We start from the raw sequence: 14,612 nt of genomic DNA, 5'->3' as shown, positions 1-14,612 counted from the left end.
ACTTGTGGTTCATGGATACATTGAGAAATGTCCATCAATGCTTGCTCACAATTAATGAACCACGCGACTGTCTGTTCAATTTGTACTTGAAAAGGATCCCAACCAGCTGATCAGAGCCAGCGCGCTGCGAGTCCTCTCCAGCATCCGAGTCACCATCATTGTTCCCATAATGATGCTGGCCATTAAGGAGGCCGCTTCTGACATGTCTCCGTACGTCCGCAAAACTGCTGCCCATGCCATTCCTAAGCTCTACAGGTGTGCTTCCTCGCGATGGGCGTATTTTTGGTCACAGCCCCGGCAGGAAAAATCCATACCCTCCAGTCCAAATTGTGTCTGCCATTGATCCTTGTGTGTCCTCAGTCTGGATCCAGAACAGAAGGACCAGCTGATTGAAGTCATCGAGAAACTCCTCGCTGACAAAACAACGGTGTGTGTGTGTCTGTTTTCTTTTTTTCCCTTCATATTTTCTACTCCCGAATTGATTCGGCAGAACAAGTTGGGTGCTATTCATGGGGTTGAATTCATTGATGAGGTTTTTTTCGTCTGCATTTGTCTTGTTTTGTCGGCGGACCTCGAATACACCTCAGGCACAGATCAAATGAAACCGAAACACTTCTTTCTCGATCCAGTTACTAATAGCCCATGTAGTTTACTTTGCTGTTACAATTTGCTAGTAACCCCCAATACTTATTATTGTGTAATTGCCAAAAAAGTGAGTTTAAAGCGAAAGTCAACCCAATCATGTTTTTTTTCCACAATATGTTCTACGCGGGCCCACTAGTTGAAACGAGGCATTCTGATGAATATTGCATACGTGTTTTTACACATCTCATCTTTTGTCACTTCTGTCGACTGAAAATGACTTCAAAGTTGCTCAGGTAACGACCAATCACAGCTCACCTGTTTTCCGAAGCTGAGCCATGATCGGGTCGTTATCTAAGCCCCGAGCAACTGTGATGTCATTTTCAGTCGACACAAGTGACAAAATGGCCACCCACGAGATAGCTTAAAAACAGGTGGATTTCTCATATTCTACAAACACAATATTCATCAGAATGCCTTGTTTCAACTAGTGGGCCTGCATAGAACATATTCTTGAAAAAAATCTGTTTGGGTTGACTTCCACCTTAATGACATATTTGGTATATTTGTTTTCCCATATGTGACGTGATATCAGTTAGTGCTTGCTCGTGTGTTTTTAGGCTAGTATGCTAGCTAAAACTATTGACGAGCCTCATTTGAAAGTGGTTTGTTTGTGTTGAAAGTTTAGCTACTGAATTATTAGCAAATTGTAACAGCAAAGTTCATGCTAGATGCGTTGCTGATTTTCCTTTGCGTTGTTACGGACACCGTTCCATAAAATATCCAAATAATATTTTGTATTTTTGCTTTGACGGCACCTTCTGCCATCTAAAGGCAATTCCTTTTCCAGCAAATAGTGGTGTACACTGTATCCCGCTTTGCTGTATTGAGTGTAAATTCCCTCGATCGTCCGATCATATTTGCGGGATCTCTGTGTGAAAGTCTGCAAAAGGGGCTTGAAAAGGCACCTTTGTGACATGAACCTGTGGCCTCGCAGCTGGTGGCAGGCAGCGTGGTCATGGCCTTTGAGGAGGTGTGTCCGGAGCGGATCGACTTGATCCACAAGAACTACAGGAAACTGTGCAACCTCTTGATCGACGTGGAGGAGTGGGGCCAAGTGGTCATCATCAACATGCTGACGCGCTACGCCAGGACACAGTTCCTTAACCCCAACATCAATGTGAGTTCCACGTTGTCCCGTTATCTGACGCTTGGACGTTTAGCCACACACGCACTGTATTTTTCAAAAGGCAATAGCTGCTACGACGTCATATAGCTGTAGCCCGCTCCTCTTCTTTTTCCAGTACAGTCACGTTTCAGTCAAGTCCAAAGTGGGTTACAGGCACACGCAATGATTTTTCACATTGTAACCAAAAATTGCCACATATGCTTACTGCCCTTATAGTGTGTGGTCTACACAAGATGACCAACACATCACACCACACGCATAATCACATCTACTTCAACAATGAGTCTTCTCCCCCCAAACTAGTTGTATGGTGTAGTACTAAGACTGACCTATGGGATGCAGTATGGTGCCACTGTGAATCCAGGCTGCTTAACAATACAAAGAAGACAAGAGTGGTAGTAGAGGAAGAAATAGAAGGAGCTATGCTAACTGTTAGCTCATGTGGTAAATAGCATTCCAATTGCAAACTTTTCTGCTTCTCGTTTTTATTTATTTTTATTGTAGTGAACTATTCAACACAACCAGGAGCTCCTTTATTTGTGTCCGGCGGTAGTGCAAGCTTCAGCAAGCTTTCTAATTGGCTATTGTTTCATTTCACGTCCAATTACGTAGTCCGTGTGTCATCCCAGATTAGTATTGACCGCGCACGTAAGGATTTACGATCAAAGGGATTGAACTGGTTTAGTGTACGATTACTGACCCAACTATTTTCCTAGAGGGATAAAATCACATTGAACCCACCAAAGGATAATCATTCAGTATAATAGTTCAGAGTTATCCGACAGTAGGCCTGTTACTGACTTTGAATCTTCTCCCGCCGAATCAAATCATGCTGGGAAGTACATAACTACATTAAGTTTAAGAACAATATTTAACCATATTTATAATTTAATACGGGTGAAATAGCGAAAACCTGTGGCTAAAACGTAGCGACACAGGTACATTCAAATTTTATATATATATATATATATATATATATATATATATATATATATATATAGCGACACAGGTACATTCAAATTTATATATATATATATATATATATATATATATATATATATATATATATATATATATATATATATATATATATATATATATATATATATATATATATATATATATATAATTTGAATGTACCTGTGTCGCTATATAAATTTGATTCCAATTATTCTTGTTCACGTCCTCTTCTGACATTGCATTTTATGCAATGGTTTGGTTTAAGATGGCTTCGAACTCAATGAACGAGGACAAATAGCTGAAATAGGTGAAATAGCGAAAACCTGTGGCTAAAACGTAGCGACACAGGTACATTCAAATTTTATATATATATATATATATATATATATATATATATATATATATATCTAGCGACACAGGTACATTCAAATTTTATATATATATATATATATATATATATATATATATATATATATATATATATATATAATATATATATATATAAAATTTGAATGTACCTGTGTCGCTATATAAATTTGATTCCAATTATTCTTGTTCACGTCCTCTTCTGACATTGCATTTTATGCAATGGTTTGGTTTAAGATGGCTTCGAACTCAATGAACGAGGACAAATAAACCAGGACAAATTTTTTTTTTTTAATATAGGAGTCCCTCTTGGAGGAGGGCGGGGTCGGCGACAAGACCTTCTACGGCTCCGATGGTAATGACGACGACGACGAAGATGAGGAGGACAAGGAGAAGAAGGCCGAGGCCGCCGCCCTGGCCAAGAGGAAGCCTTACGTGATGGATCCGGACCACCGGCTGCTGCTGCGGAACACCAAGCCTCTCCTGCAGAGCCGCAACGCAGCTGTTAGTAAACCGCCCTCCCTCTCCCTTCCGCACCCCCCACCTGCGCCATTAGCACACATTATTCGCCGTGGAGCCGCAGCTTTGGTCTCCAGAGACTTGACCTCTGTTCAAGCTTTCATGTTAACAAGATGTTGGAGTGCCCTCCAGCATGATCACTTTCGGATGAGGATACTTTCTCAAAGGAAATGAGGAAATTAAACACAATTAGTAATTTTGCTGGATACTCAAAATTAACCCTATGCATGTCAATATGAGGCAGTGAAACTCTCAACTTGACTCCTTCCAACCAATCAGACATAGAAATAGCGGCACTTTATAGTTATCGGAAAAGTATCGAAAGGTTTCATGTAAAATTGCATGAGAAGTTATAATGAGGAATTTTGGAAATACTGGTTTACAAATTCTAAACTTCCATGGGAGTTGTTGGAATTCATAAAAATTAAGGGTTATTTTAATTAATTTTATTTTTTCCAACACAAATGGATAACTCTCCTTGCCTAACCCTAACTCTCTCAGTCCCTGTCCACCACAAATAACAGGAGATTCTTGATTTAATTATTGTATTGCCATACTTTGCTTATTTTTAGCCTAATAAAATAGTTGCTTGAGTCATGTTTGTTGTGATGTCATTTTCAGTCGAGAGAAGACAAAATGGCCGCCTCCAGAGATGGCTAAAAACGAGTACATTTTGCTGCTTAACTTATATTCCACAAACGCAAAATGTATCAGACTGCCGTGTTTCAACTAGTGGGCCTGCTGGGAACGTATTCTTGAAAAAAATATGTTTGGGTTGACTTCCGCTTTTAAAAAAAAAAAAAAAGGAATGAACTCCGGAACGTTTTCGCATTGTGTTCAGTCTGACAAGAAAAAAGCCTGGTGGTGGTAAGAATTTATTCATATTGATTTTTCTGACCCCAATTACGACAGAGCACAGTTTTAGATGCTCAAGTGTTCCATTTCCATTCCTCCGCCACAGGTGGTGATGGCCGTGGCTCAGCTCTACTTCCATCTCGCCCCCAAAGCAGAGGTCGGGGTGATCGCCAAGGCTCTGGTGCGTCTTCTCCGGAGTCACAGGTGAGCTTGAAACGCGTTTGACAGTCGCACCATTTCTCATTTTCTCCACCTTTAACCTGTGCTGGTTTTATTCCAGTGAAGTCCAGTATGTTGTTCTTCAAAATGTGGCCACTATGACCATTAAAAGGAGGGTGAGTCGTACGCAGACAATTTGTATGTCCGTTTATGCCCGTGAGTGTGAAAACCGGAATCTCTCCCCATGTCATTTCTCGCAGGGGATGTTTGAACCTTACCTCAAGAGTTTCTATATCCGCTCCACAGACCCGACACAGATAAAAATCCTCAAGGTTACATTCTCATTTATCTTATTTTAACATTCAAAAGTTGTTAAAGGCCTAATGTATGTTATCATGTACCACGTAACTGCTTTATTATTTACGGTAAGCTGTAATTTGACTCATGTATTCATTTATTGCAGCTGGAGGTCCTCACCAATCTTGCCAATGAGACCAACATTTCCACAATTCTCAGAGAGTTTCAGGTACAAACTTTTCAAGCCATTTGAAAAGCTCAACGTCAACAACTAAACGTGTAGTACTAAGCGGCTGGGCGTTTTTTCTTTTCCTCCGCCCCCTGGCAGACATACATCAAAAGCGTGGATAAAGACTTTGTGGCCGCCACCATCCAAGCCATCGGCCGCTGTGCCACCAACATCGGAGAAGTGAGGGACACGTGCCTGAATGGCCTGGTGCAGCTGCTGTCCAACAGAGACGGTGAGTCCAGTACGTAGAAGCCTGCCGTCCACATAAGCAGTAAGTTCCCCAAGTTGCCTTGGAAACAGCAAAGCGCACGTGCGTAGCGCTTCATCAACATGTGTACCGCGCTCGCAGAGTTGGTGGTGGCCGAGTCGGTGGTGGTGATCAAGAAGCTGCTGCAGATGCAGCCCGAGAAGCACAGCGACATCATCAAACACATGGCCAAACTGACGGACAACATCCAGGTGCCGATGGCGCGGGCCAGCATTCTCTGGCTGATCGGGGAATACTGCGAGCACGTGCCCAAGATTGCCCCGGACGTGCTGAGGAAGATGGCCAAGTCCTTCACCAACGAGGAGGACATTGTCAAGCTGCAGATACTCAACCTGGCCGCCAAGCTCTATCTCACCAACTCCAAACAGGTACAACCGATACTACAGGTGTTCAAAGGTTAATACGCTGGAATGGCTGAGGTTGCACATTGCTTTTTCATTGGCTTTTTTGCAACGCTTAAAGCGGAAGTCAACACAAACATACATGTTCTATGCAGGCCCACTAGTGGAAACACGGCATTCTGATTCATATTGCGCGTGCGGAGTAAGAGTTAATCCACCCGTTCTTAGCCGCCTCGAGGGGCGGACATTTTGTCACTTCTGTGGACTGAAAATGACATCACAGTTGCTCAGGGCTCAGGTAATGACCAATCACGGCTCAGCTTCAGAAAACAGGTGAGCTGTCATTTTCAGTCGAAAAAAAGTGTCAAAATGGCCGCCCGGGCTAAAAACGGGTGCATTAATCACTCTTATTCCACAAATGCAATATTTATCACCTAGTGGGCCTGCATAGAACATATTCTTGAAAAAATATGTTTGGATTGACTTAAAAGTATACATACACTTCTTCCTACCCCTTTTCGAACATGTATTGTGTGTCTGTCTTTTTTATGCAGTTTAAATAAGACTTCTTTTTTTATTTTTTTATTTTGTTTTTTTATTATTTTGTTATATGTTCGAAATAAAGCGAAGAAAAAAAAATGTACACAGGAGGTTACATGAATTAAGCATCCGTGAGTAGTAAGAACAACGTCACCACTATGTGTTGTCACTTGTTAATGTTAAAGTCTACAGAGTTTTCGTTTTTTTTTTTTTTTTGTTCTATGGAATATAGGGCTAGGAAAAAAGTCGACTAATTTGATCACAAAAAAAAAGGTTGATGCAAAATGTTTTGCCCGAGGCATTGCAGGCACCATTGTACGCCATCCACACAGACATTTCCAGGCAACACAAGGCCGTTGTACTCTAATCTAAACCACTCATGACCTTTTCAGTCTTTTAGCACCCTCTATTGGTGGAAGGTTGACACTGCAGTCAAGTCAATCGGTATCAACATATCCCCCAAAAATGATTTCTACAAATAATGTATCGACTGTATGCCAGCACCATAGTGACAGGCAAATAAAGGCTCTTCAACTACATGGCAGCGGCACATAATTAACCAGTGTATCCACTTTTTGTGACATTTTTTTCTCATGTGAAATATGTGCCTTGGCTCCATAATGGCTGGGAAACAAAGACAAGCCAAGTACAGCGCCATATAAACATTGAGCATACTCACCTCCTGCCTGCCTTCTTCCACAGACCAAACTGTTGACGCAGTACGTCCTCAACCTGGCCAAGTACGACCAGAACTACGACATCCGCGATCGGGCGCGCTTCATCCGCCAGCTCATCGTGCCCACCGAGAAGAGCGGAGCCCTCAGCAAGTACGCCAAGAAACTCTTCCTGGCCCTCAAGCCAGCGCCCATCCTAGAATCTCCGTTTAAAGGTACACAGGCAGTTGAAGCGCAGTAAGGGCGAAGACGCTCTCTGCTTGCACCTCATCCGCTTTTTTGTCCCCCTCTGTAGATCGAGACCACTTCCAGTTGGGCTCGCTGTCCCACCTGCTGAACGCCAAAGCCGGCGGCTACCAGGAGTTGCCCGACTGGCCGGAAGCCGCCCCAGACCCCTCCGTGCGCAACGTGGAGGTGAAGGAGTCTGTGCGTGCAGTGGCATTCAGTAACATCCAGAGTCACACACAGTCGGGATGGGAGCGAGTGTGGCTACCTGCTCCGGAGCGAACGCCATCACGCTGACAAGCGGTGCTCGTCCCTTCGCTGGCTCCTCAACCTCTGACGCTGCCAGTTGATGGACTTGATTCACTCTCTGCAGGAGCTCACTCGCTCCCCCGCCTGCTGTCTTGTCACACATGCTCGAGCCAATGGTACATGACCCACTTCTTCTTTCGAGCCAACACCCGATGACGTCTCATGTTTTTGTGATATACAGTGGAAACTCCAAAGTTGAACATAGTGTTCAACCCATAAAAAAAGATTTTTCAAAACACGTTTTTTTTAATGACAAAAGCAGCGTTGTGCAGAATTGCACTAAAAACATACAGTAATAGCATAAGTAAATTAAAAAAAAATTGTATCCATTGACACTGTGCTGCTACTTCTGGTGTGCACACCAGCCACTAGGGGCAGTATAGCACGTTCACAATAAGGGAAAACACCAGTATTGTGGACAAAGTGGTGCAATGCAATCACAGTTAAAATCGTTCTTTTGTGAACATAATGTCATGGAGGATTTCCAATCAGGTTTCAAGGTGATGCATGGCACAGAGTCAGCCCTGTTACGTGTTTTTAACGATATCCTCCTGGCCGATGACACTGGAGACGATGTGTGTCTGGTTTTGTTGGATTTAACTGCAGCGTTGGATACCGTGGACCACGGTATTCTTCTGGCTCGTTTGGTGGGCATTAGTGGAAGCACTCTAGAGTGGTTTAGATTCTGTTTGGCTGGCAGGACTTTTTTTGGTGTTAGCCTAGGTTGCGCCGAGTCCCCGCTCTGCCTCACGTTCATATGGTGTTCCACAAGGTTCTATTTTGGCGCCCTTGCTGTTTTCATTGCATTTGTTGCCCCTGGGTTCCATCCTTCGAAAACATGATATTTCCTTCCACTGCTGTGTGGATGACTGTCAAATCTGTGTCCCGCTGTGATGGTGAAAGCCAAAGAAAATGATTTCTGGCATGAATCATGTCACACATGATGAATGTTTGAAATTTTACTTTTGAGGCGTATTTTTTAAACCGGTTAAATGGTACCAATTTGGGGTCGTTCCGACTTTGGAGGTTCCACAGTGCACTCTTTTTATTGATAGATAGTATACAGGTGCATTTCCATACAATATCGTTGAGAACTTAATATATTTTGTAGTTCAATTCAAAAACATTCTACTTGACTGACATGCACCTGTATGCAAAGTTTTTCCGAATCCAAAAGTTTCAACATCACAATCTGTCCATGTGCTATTGGCTCTGCATAAAAGATGTGTCTGCAAATCCAAACTTGAGCGCCACTTTGCTTTTGTCAAAATCAAGACGCAATCCACAAAACACCATCCCCCGCTTGATTTTGATTTGCGTGGAGCGTGGTCAAGTTTGGATTCATTTTGTCATGTTTGTGTTTTATGAACCATTTTGACAGATTTGTACTCCTATGAGCTGCTGTTAACATGTCGTCTACTTGTGATGCAGATCTCAAAATGAGGGAGGGCGGCGCTTTGTTTTGATTAGTTGTGGGGAATCCACTTCAAAGTATTCCCACCTTTTGTTCAAGATTTTCTCAAAATAGCAGCTGTCCGCTCTTCTCTACATTCTGGGAAGGGAGGGGGAGGGGTGGTGGTTTTGGTGGGGGGGGTGTACACATCATCCGAAAGCGAGGACCCTTTCTGAAAGGTTCTCTCACCTCATCCGCAGACAGAGGAAGTCATAACTACTGGCGAGGGGAGAATCGGCCTGCTGGGAGACTGGCGAGAGGTTGGGTTTGGGAGTGCGCTGATTGGTTTTGCCTTTTTGGTTTGACAGCTGTATTCCTTTTACTCTCTTTTTTTCCCGCTGATGAGGGACTCAAAAAAGGACGATTACAAACAGATAACAGAACACCATGAGTCCTATAGGCTGAGCATTCTGATTGATATTGTGTTTGCAGAATATGAGTTGAGGAGTAAAATCCACCCGTTTTTGTCCATCTTAGTGGGCGGCCATTTTGTCACTTGCTGTCGACTGAAAATGACATCACAGTTGCTCAGGGCTCAGATAACGACAAATCACGGCTCACCTGTTTCCAGCTTGAGAAAACAGGTGAGCTGCGATTGGTCGGTGACAAAATGGCCGCCCCCGATATGGCTAAAAACGGGTCTATTACGCCGCTTAACTCGTATTCCCCACACGCAATTTTAATCAGAATCTTGTGTTTAGACCAGTGGGCCTGCATGGAACATATTATTGTAAAGAAAAATTTGGGTTTGATTTCCGCTTGAAGGCATTTTATTTCTGTTTGAAAGTGCTGTTTCGCAAATGAGCGACTGAATTAAATGAACCTTTCTACCGTATTCTAGCGTATTGACATGCAGCTGTACTTAATATTAAACACAAGAAAGTGAGGATCATAAACCAGAGCACAAGTTGAATCTCAACGTAGGGTTAGAAAGTCGACAAACCACCTTTAATATTTCCTCCTCCGCATCTTATTTGTTTTGCATGAAATTTGTGACGTGACTTTTGAATTTTGTCCGAGTGGAGTGGTGAGATTTTTCCGTCTTAGCTTGTGACGTCTTTTTCCCCTTTGTCTCCTTTCCAAACACTCTTGTTGTTCTTACTGTCACGTTAGACACACACAGCTCTTTCATGTGAGCGAATCAGCGTTCTGCAGGTCGCCGTCTTGAAATCCGACGATTTGATCCGAGGTCCTTCATGGCTCATTCCTCAACTTAATTTGTCATTTTATTATAGCGTGTGTTTTTTTTTTTATTGCTACAATGAAACCTCTAAGACCCCTGTATTTTTAATCCCCCCAGCCTCGTAAAGGAAATCATTGATTAACTATGCAGTCAAACGTAACGATTGAACTAATAACAAAATAATCCGTAATTTTTTTCATTTACAAATGTTGATTAAAAAAAGAAAAATACATTTTTCATTTATTTATTTATTTATTTATTTTTTTACCATAAAACAATATATTGAATAAAAAGTGTTTCTTTGGAATATTAAACTTTTGTTACATTTTTATTTGATACAAAAGAATATAAACATGCAGCACCAATATTATCTAAATCTATTACCGAAGAGAAACAAACAGATTATGAAAAAAATGTTTAGTGCAATAGCGGTCCAATTCCATCTGTCACTTCTGTCAATAATCCATGAAGGATGATGAATGGTTTTGGTCGGACTTTAAAAACAAGCGTGCTGATAGGACATTTCCCTCAGGTATATTTTTTCCAACTTTAGAGGTCCCACTGTATGCTTTTATGTCAAGTGGAGCCATCAGAGTACATTTGCGCTTCATTTCTGTCTCTGTATTTAACTGTTGTCACAGTTCCCCCTTCTAGATCCAGAAACCTTCCTATGCTTTGCCTCCTGTTTTTTTTTTGTTTTTTGTTTTTTTAATTTTTCTTTAATTTTGTTCTCTTGAATCTCCCCCATCTCACTTCCATCCCCCATCTTTCTTTTCTCCTCCTCCCTTGCCCCCCCCCCCCCTCCCTCAGTCTTGCCAGGTATTTTCGCTGCTTGAGCGAGTCACAACGTTGACCAGCGTGAGTCAGTTAGCGTCCTCTCGAAGCATTGTAGCGGCTTCTCGATGCCCCTCTGCCTTCCCGCTTCCCCCCCCCCCCCCCCCCGCGCCTTCGCCTGATGTGGTCGCTGTTCTGTGCTTCTAGCTCTCAGCCCCCCTCCTCTAAAACACAACACGGCTCACCCTCGCCCCTCTTCTCCCATCCCCTCTTTCCTCAGTGTCTGCCATTAGAGAAGTGATTCTTTTAGAGAGGCTCTCTTTGGGAGAAGCTTCGGTGTGCTTAGCTGATTGTTACTGCTGAGCAGATTGATCCACATATCAATAATGGCGATACCAACATTGGTATTGGTATTACTTGATACTTGAGTGTAATGCGATGGATGCTTGAACCACTGACAATTAGAGTGGGATAGTATTTTGTATCGAGGTGATTGGTGATGAAAAGGAACAAACCGGAATGAGATTAAAGAAAAAGTTGAATGCAATCGTAGTTTAAGACCATTTGTCAAATATATCAATATATCATGAAAAATAATGGCACCCACGCTAAAGTTTGACTTGCCTTTTGAGTCCATCTCTGTAGCTTACGTTCTAGGATTTATTTTGCCTGGTTTCATTGACGTGGCCATCTTGGAAATGGGAGTAGGCACAGTGTTGCACTGATGGGGGGGGGGGGAAAAAAAAGTGTTGCACTGATGAATCCGGAAAAGAGCAGAGTGCAATAAAGTACTGCCCCTATAGGTCAAAATTGGAACCAAACCCTGGTTTACGCCAGTCTTCATCTCAATGTTATGTCATTTCGCCAGTCATTTCTGCACTTAACTTTAAGAAAATGACAAAAAGGGAGTTAGCCCACTCTAGTTCTCAGTGGCTCAATTGCTGTTTAGTGAGTTTACCTTTCTATTTAACTAATTGTTCCTTTTTTTTTTCTCAAAGCCAGCAAGTCAAAAAGTTCTGAAGGGGGGACATTTTGTTATATTTTAGTATATCCTGACTGAACACACATTATACATAGTTTTAAATATTGTATAAAAAGATTTTGTAAGAAAAAAAAAAACATGGAGTCAAGTGAGTATTGTTATTCCATTTTTCTTATGTATTAGACTTTGCAAAAATGACAAGAAAAAAAAACATGAATTCAGACAGCTGTATCACACACACTCACTCATCGTAGTTTTGTCATACAACGCGAGTCACTCCCCAAAGACATCACTTCTCTGAATGGAACTGCTAATTGGTTAAAAAAAAAAAAGCCATGAAGCCATCACCTGGTGCTTGACAAACACTCAGGGTTGACTTTTGTCGGCCGACCTGACAGACGGGGCAGGCTGGCTTCATGCGTCTGCATCGCGCCCCAGGCCGAGGCTTACATGGCCGTGCCGCTCTTGCCGTTGTCAGCCCGCGTCGCTCGCTGCTTCCGGCTCGGGGGGGGCTTCTGTCGCGCCAGCCTGACGCTTTTTTCCCGCTCTTGGGCTCCGCAGGTGCCCGAGTGGACCAAGTGCAGCAGCCGAGAGAAGAGGAAGGAGAAAAAAGTCGAGAAGCCCTTCTACTCCGATTCCGAGGGCGAGTCCGGCCCGACCGAGTCTGCTGACAGCGGTAAATTCAGTTGGACTGGCATACAAAAAAAAAAAAAAAAAGGGTTCACAAATTCCCGTTGAGCTTTTTTACTCTGACGTCACACAGTTGTATTCACAAGAATAGAATCTACAGTATGCAGGCCCACTCATTGAAGCAAGGCATTCTGATAAATATTGCGAAATAAGAGTTAATCCACTCGTTTTTAGCCATCTCCGGGGGGCGGCCATTTTGTCACTTCTATCGACTGAAAATGACATCACAGTTGTTGCTCTTTGCTCAGGTAACGACCAATCACAGCTGACCTGTTTACTGAAGCTGAGCTATGATTGATCGTTAACTGAGCCCTGAGTAGTTGTGATGTCATTTTCGGTCGACAGAAGTGACAAAATGGCCGCCCCCGGAGATGGCCAAAGACAGGTGGATTTTGCTGCTTAACTCATATTCCACAAACGCAATATTAATCAGAAAGCCTTTTTTTTTTTCAACTAATGGGCCTGCATAGAACATATTCTTTAAAAAAAAAAATGTTTTAGTTGACTTCCGCTTTAAATGAATCAAAATCAGTCAGTCCATCTGATGAAAGTGCAGATATGGAAAACAACCTTGCAGTTTGCAAATTTACAATCACAACAAATGAATGGCCCTCAAATGTCACCTGACTCTGACTTCTTCCCGCATAGAGTCGTATTCTTCCAGCGGCTCCGACAGCGCCAGCGCCGAAAGCGGCTCCGGATCCGACAGCGAAGAAAGCGAAGAAGCTTCCGACTCGGAGGAAGAGGAGGAGGACAAGAGGAAGAAGAAGAAGAAGAAAGAATTCAAGAAGCCGGCGCAAGGAAGCGAAAGGTGAGATTGCGCTTTTGTCGTTTTGTCGCCTTTTCGTCGTGTCACCAATCCAATTTAACGCCTTGAATGTTTTGGGGCCAGTGAGCAGAGCAGTGAGGAGGATGAGAGGAAGCGCGCCAGGAAGAGCAAACAACACAAGAGCGACTCAGAGTCGGAGACGGACGAAGACGAGGAGAGCGATTCCGAAAGCAGCCAATCCGAATCGGAAGACTCTGAGTCAGAGCTTGATGTCAAAAATAAGAAGAAGGTACTGACACACGTTGGATCTGTGAAGGTTACCAGAGGATATGTTTAAATGTGCATCGGTTCGTCAAATTTTCATTGACGCTGCTTTATTTCTTTTTCTTATAATTGACCTAGCATGCATACATTGCGATTACTCTCTTAAAATTCCTTAAAGAGGGGAAGTCAACCAAAAATGTTTTTGACAAAATATTTTAGGGACGGCACAAGAATTTTTTTTTTAAAAAAGGACGGCTTAAGCAAGGACGCAAGTGTGTTTTTGTCCGCCGCGGTAATCGTCCCTAACCAGGTCAAGTACCTACCGACTGCCGTGTTGTGTTTGGTTCTTTTAAAAAGAAAGACCACTGTTCCCGTCTGCGATACCACGCAGCCGCCATGTCTACAGCCTGCACAACTTTGCAGCTCTTTTCGTGCTCTTTTTTCCATGTGCGTTCCCTGCACTAACATTGTACTCACAGGTGTAGTCTGCCCTCTAGTGGACGCCAATTTCACTGACGTGGAATAAAAGCTGAATAGTAATTTTGTTTTTTTAACTGTTAACATGTAGTACATACCTTACCCCTTTGCATGCCAAGTATGTCCTTGTCCGTTTTTTGATTGACTTCCCCTTCAAGCGGCGTATACACACACAACGATAATCAGACCAAAAGTTTGCATTTTTCACCCATTCTGATTGAAGTTAGCAAGAGCCGCATTATCAGATGTCTTGAAAAGTTGTTTTTTTTAAGCCGTCATGTAGTTCTTTTTTTTTTTTTTTGCTTTGAGTTGCGAGCCAAAATTTGAGGTTAAATTGTGATGTTATTGTCAACCACTGTGACATTATACACAGTTTGAACATTAAGACTGCGCTTAAATGTAGGGGAACAAAGCTGTTGTATAAATATTGATGCAGTACCTAAATACAAATGAACAGTTGTTAAAGATGAAATGCTAAATTAGCGTTATAAAAGTTCAATATAACTG

The 14,612-nt window shown here is 42.6% G+C and overlaps 1 protein-coding gene across 13 annotated transcripts in view; it reads left to right on the top strand.

Moving 5' to 3' along the window:
- Window positions 1-14,612, top strand: part of ap3b2 (adaptor related protein complex 3 subunit beta 2) — a 34,978-nt gene that overhangs the window by 12,745 nt on the left and 7,621 nt on the right. For 4 of the 13 annotated variants that reach the window (XM_086028053.1, XM_086028052.1, XM_086028046.1 and 1 more), the window contains 16 exons: window positions 95-255; window positions 361-427; window positions 1,580-1,762; window positions 3,398-3,601; window positions 4,578-4,675; window positions 4,752-4,806; window positions 4,891-4,962; window positions 5,094-5,156; window positions 5,256-5,397; window positions 5,506-5,792; window positions 7,008-7,194; window positions 7,275-7,405; window positions 10,960-11,007; window positions 12,467-12,581; window positions 13,244-13,406; window positions 13,488-13,653. In XM_086028053.1, the coding sequence (XP_085884179.1) occupies window positions 95-255; window positions 361-427; window positions 1,580-1,762; window positions 3,398-3,601; window positions 4,578-4,675; window positions 4,752-4,806; window positions 4,891-4,962; window positions 5,094-5,156; window positions 5,256-5,397; window positions 5,506-5,792; window positions 7,008-7,194; window positions 7,275-7,405; window positions 10,960-11,007; window positions 12,467-12,581; window positions 13,244-13,406; window positions 13,488-13,653 (2,142 nt within the window). The remainder of the gene's footprint in view (window positions 1-94; window positions 256-360; window positions 428-1,579; window positions 1,763-3,397; window positions 3,602-4,577; window positions 4,676-4,751; window positions 4,807-4,890; window positions 4,963-5,093; window positions 5,157-5,255; window positions 5,398-5,505; window positions 5,793-7,007; window positions 7,195-7,274; window positions 7,406-10,959; window positions 11,008-12,466; window positions 12,582-13,243; window positions 13,407-13,487; window positions 13,654-14,612) is intronic. The other 9 variants (XM_086028054.1, XM_086028047.1, XM_086028058.1 and 6 more) reach the window with 6 other exon arrangements.

This window comes from Filicampus tigris, chromosome 4 (assembly GCF_054856515.1).
Source record: "Filicampus tigris isolate MCC_2025a chromosome 4, RoL_Ftig_1.0, whole genome shotgun sequence".
NCBI lineage: Eukaryota > Metazoa > Chordata > Actinopteri > Syngnathiformes > Syngnathidae > Filicampus > Filicampus tigris.
Note: the sequence above shows the minus strand (reverse complement) of the source record. Positions and strands in the feature narration are given on the sequence as shown.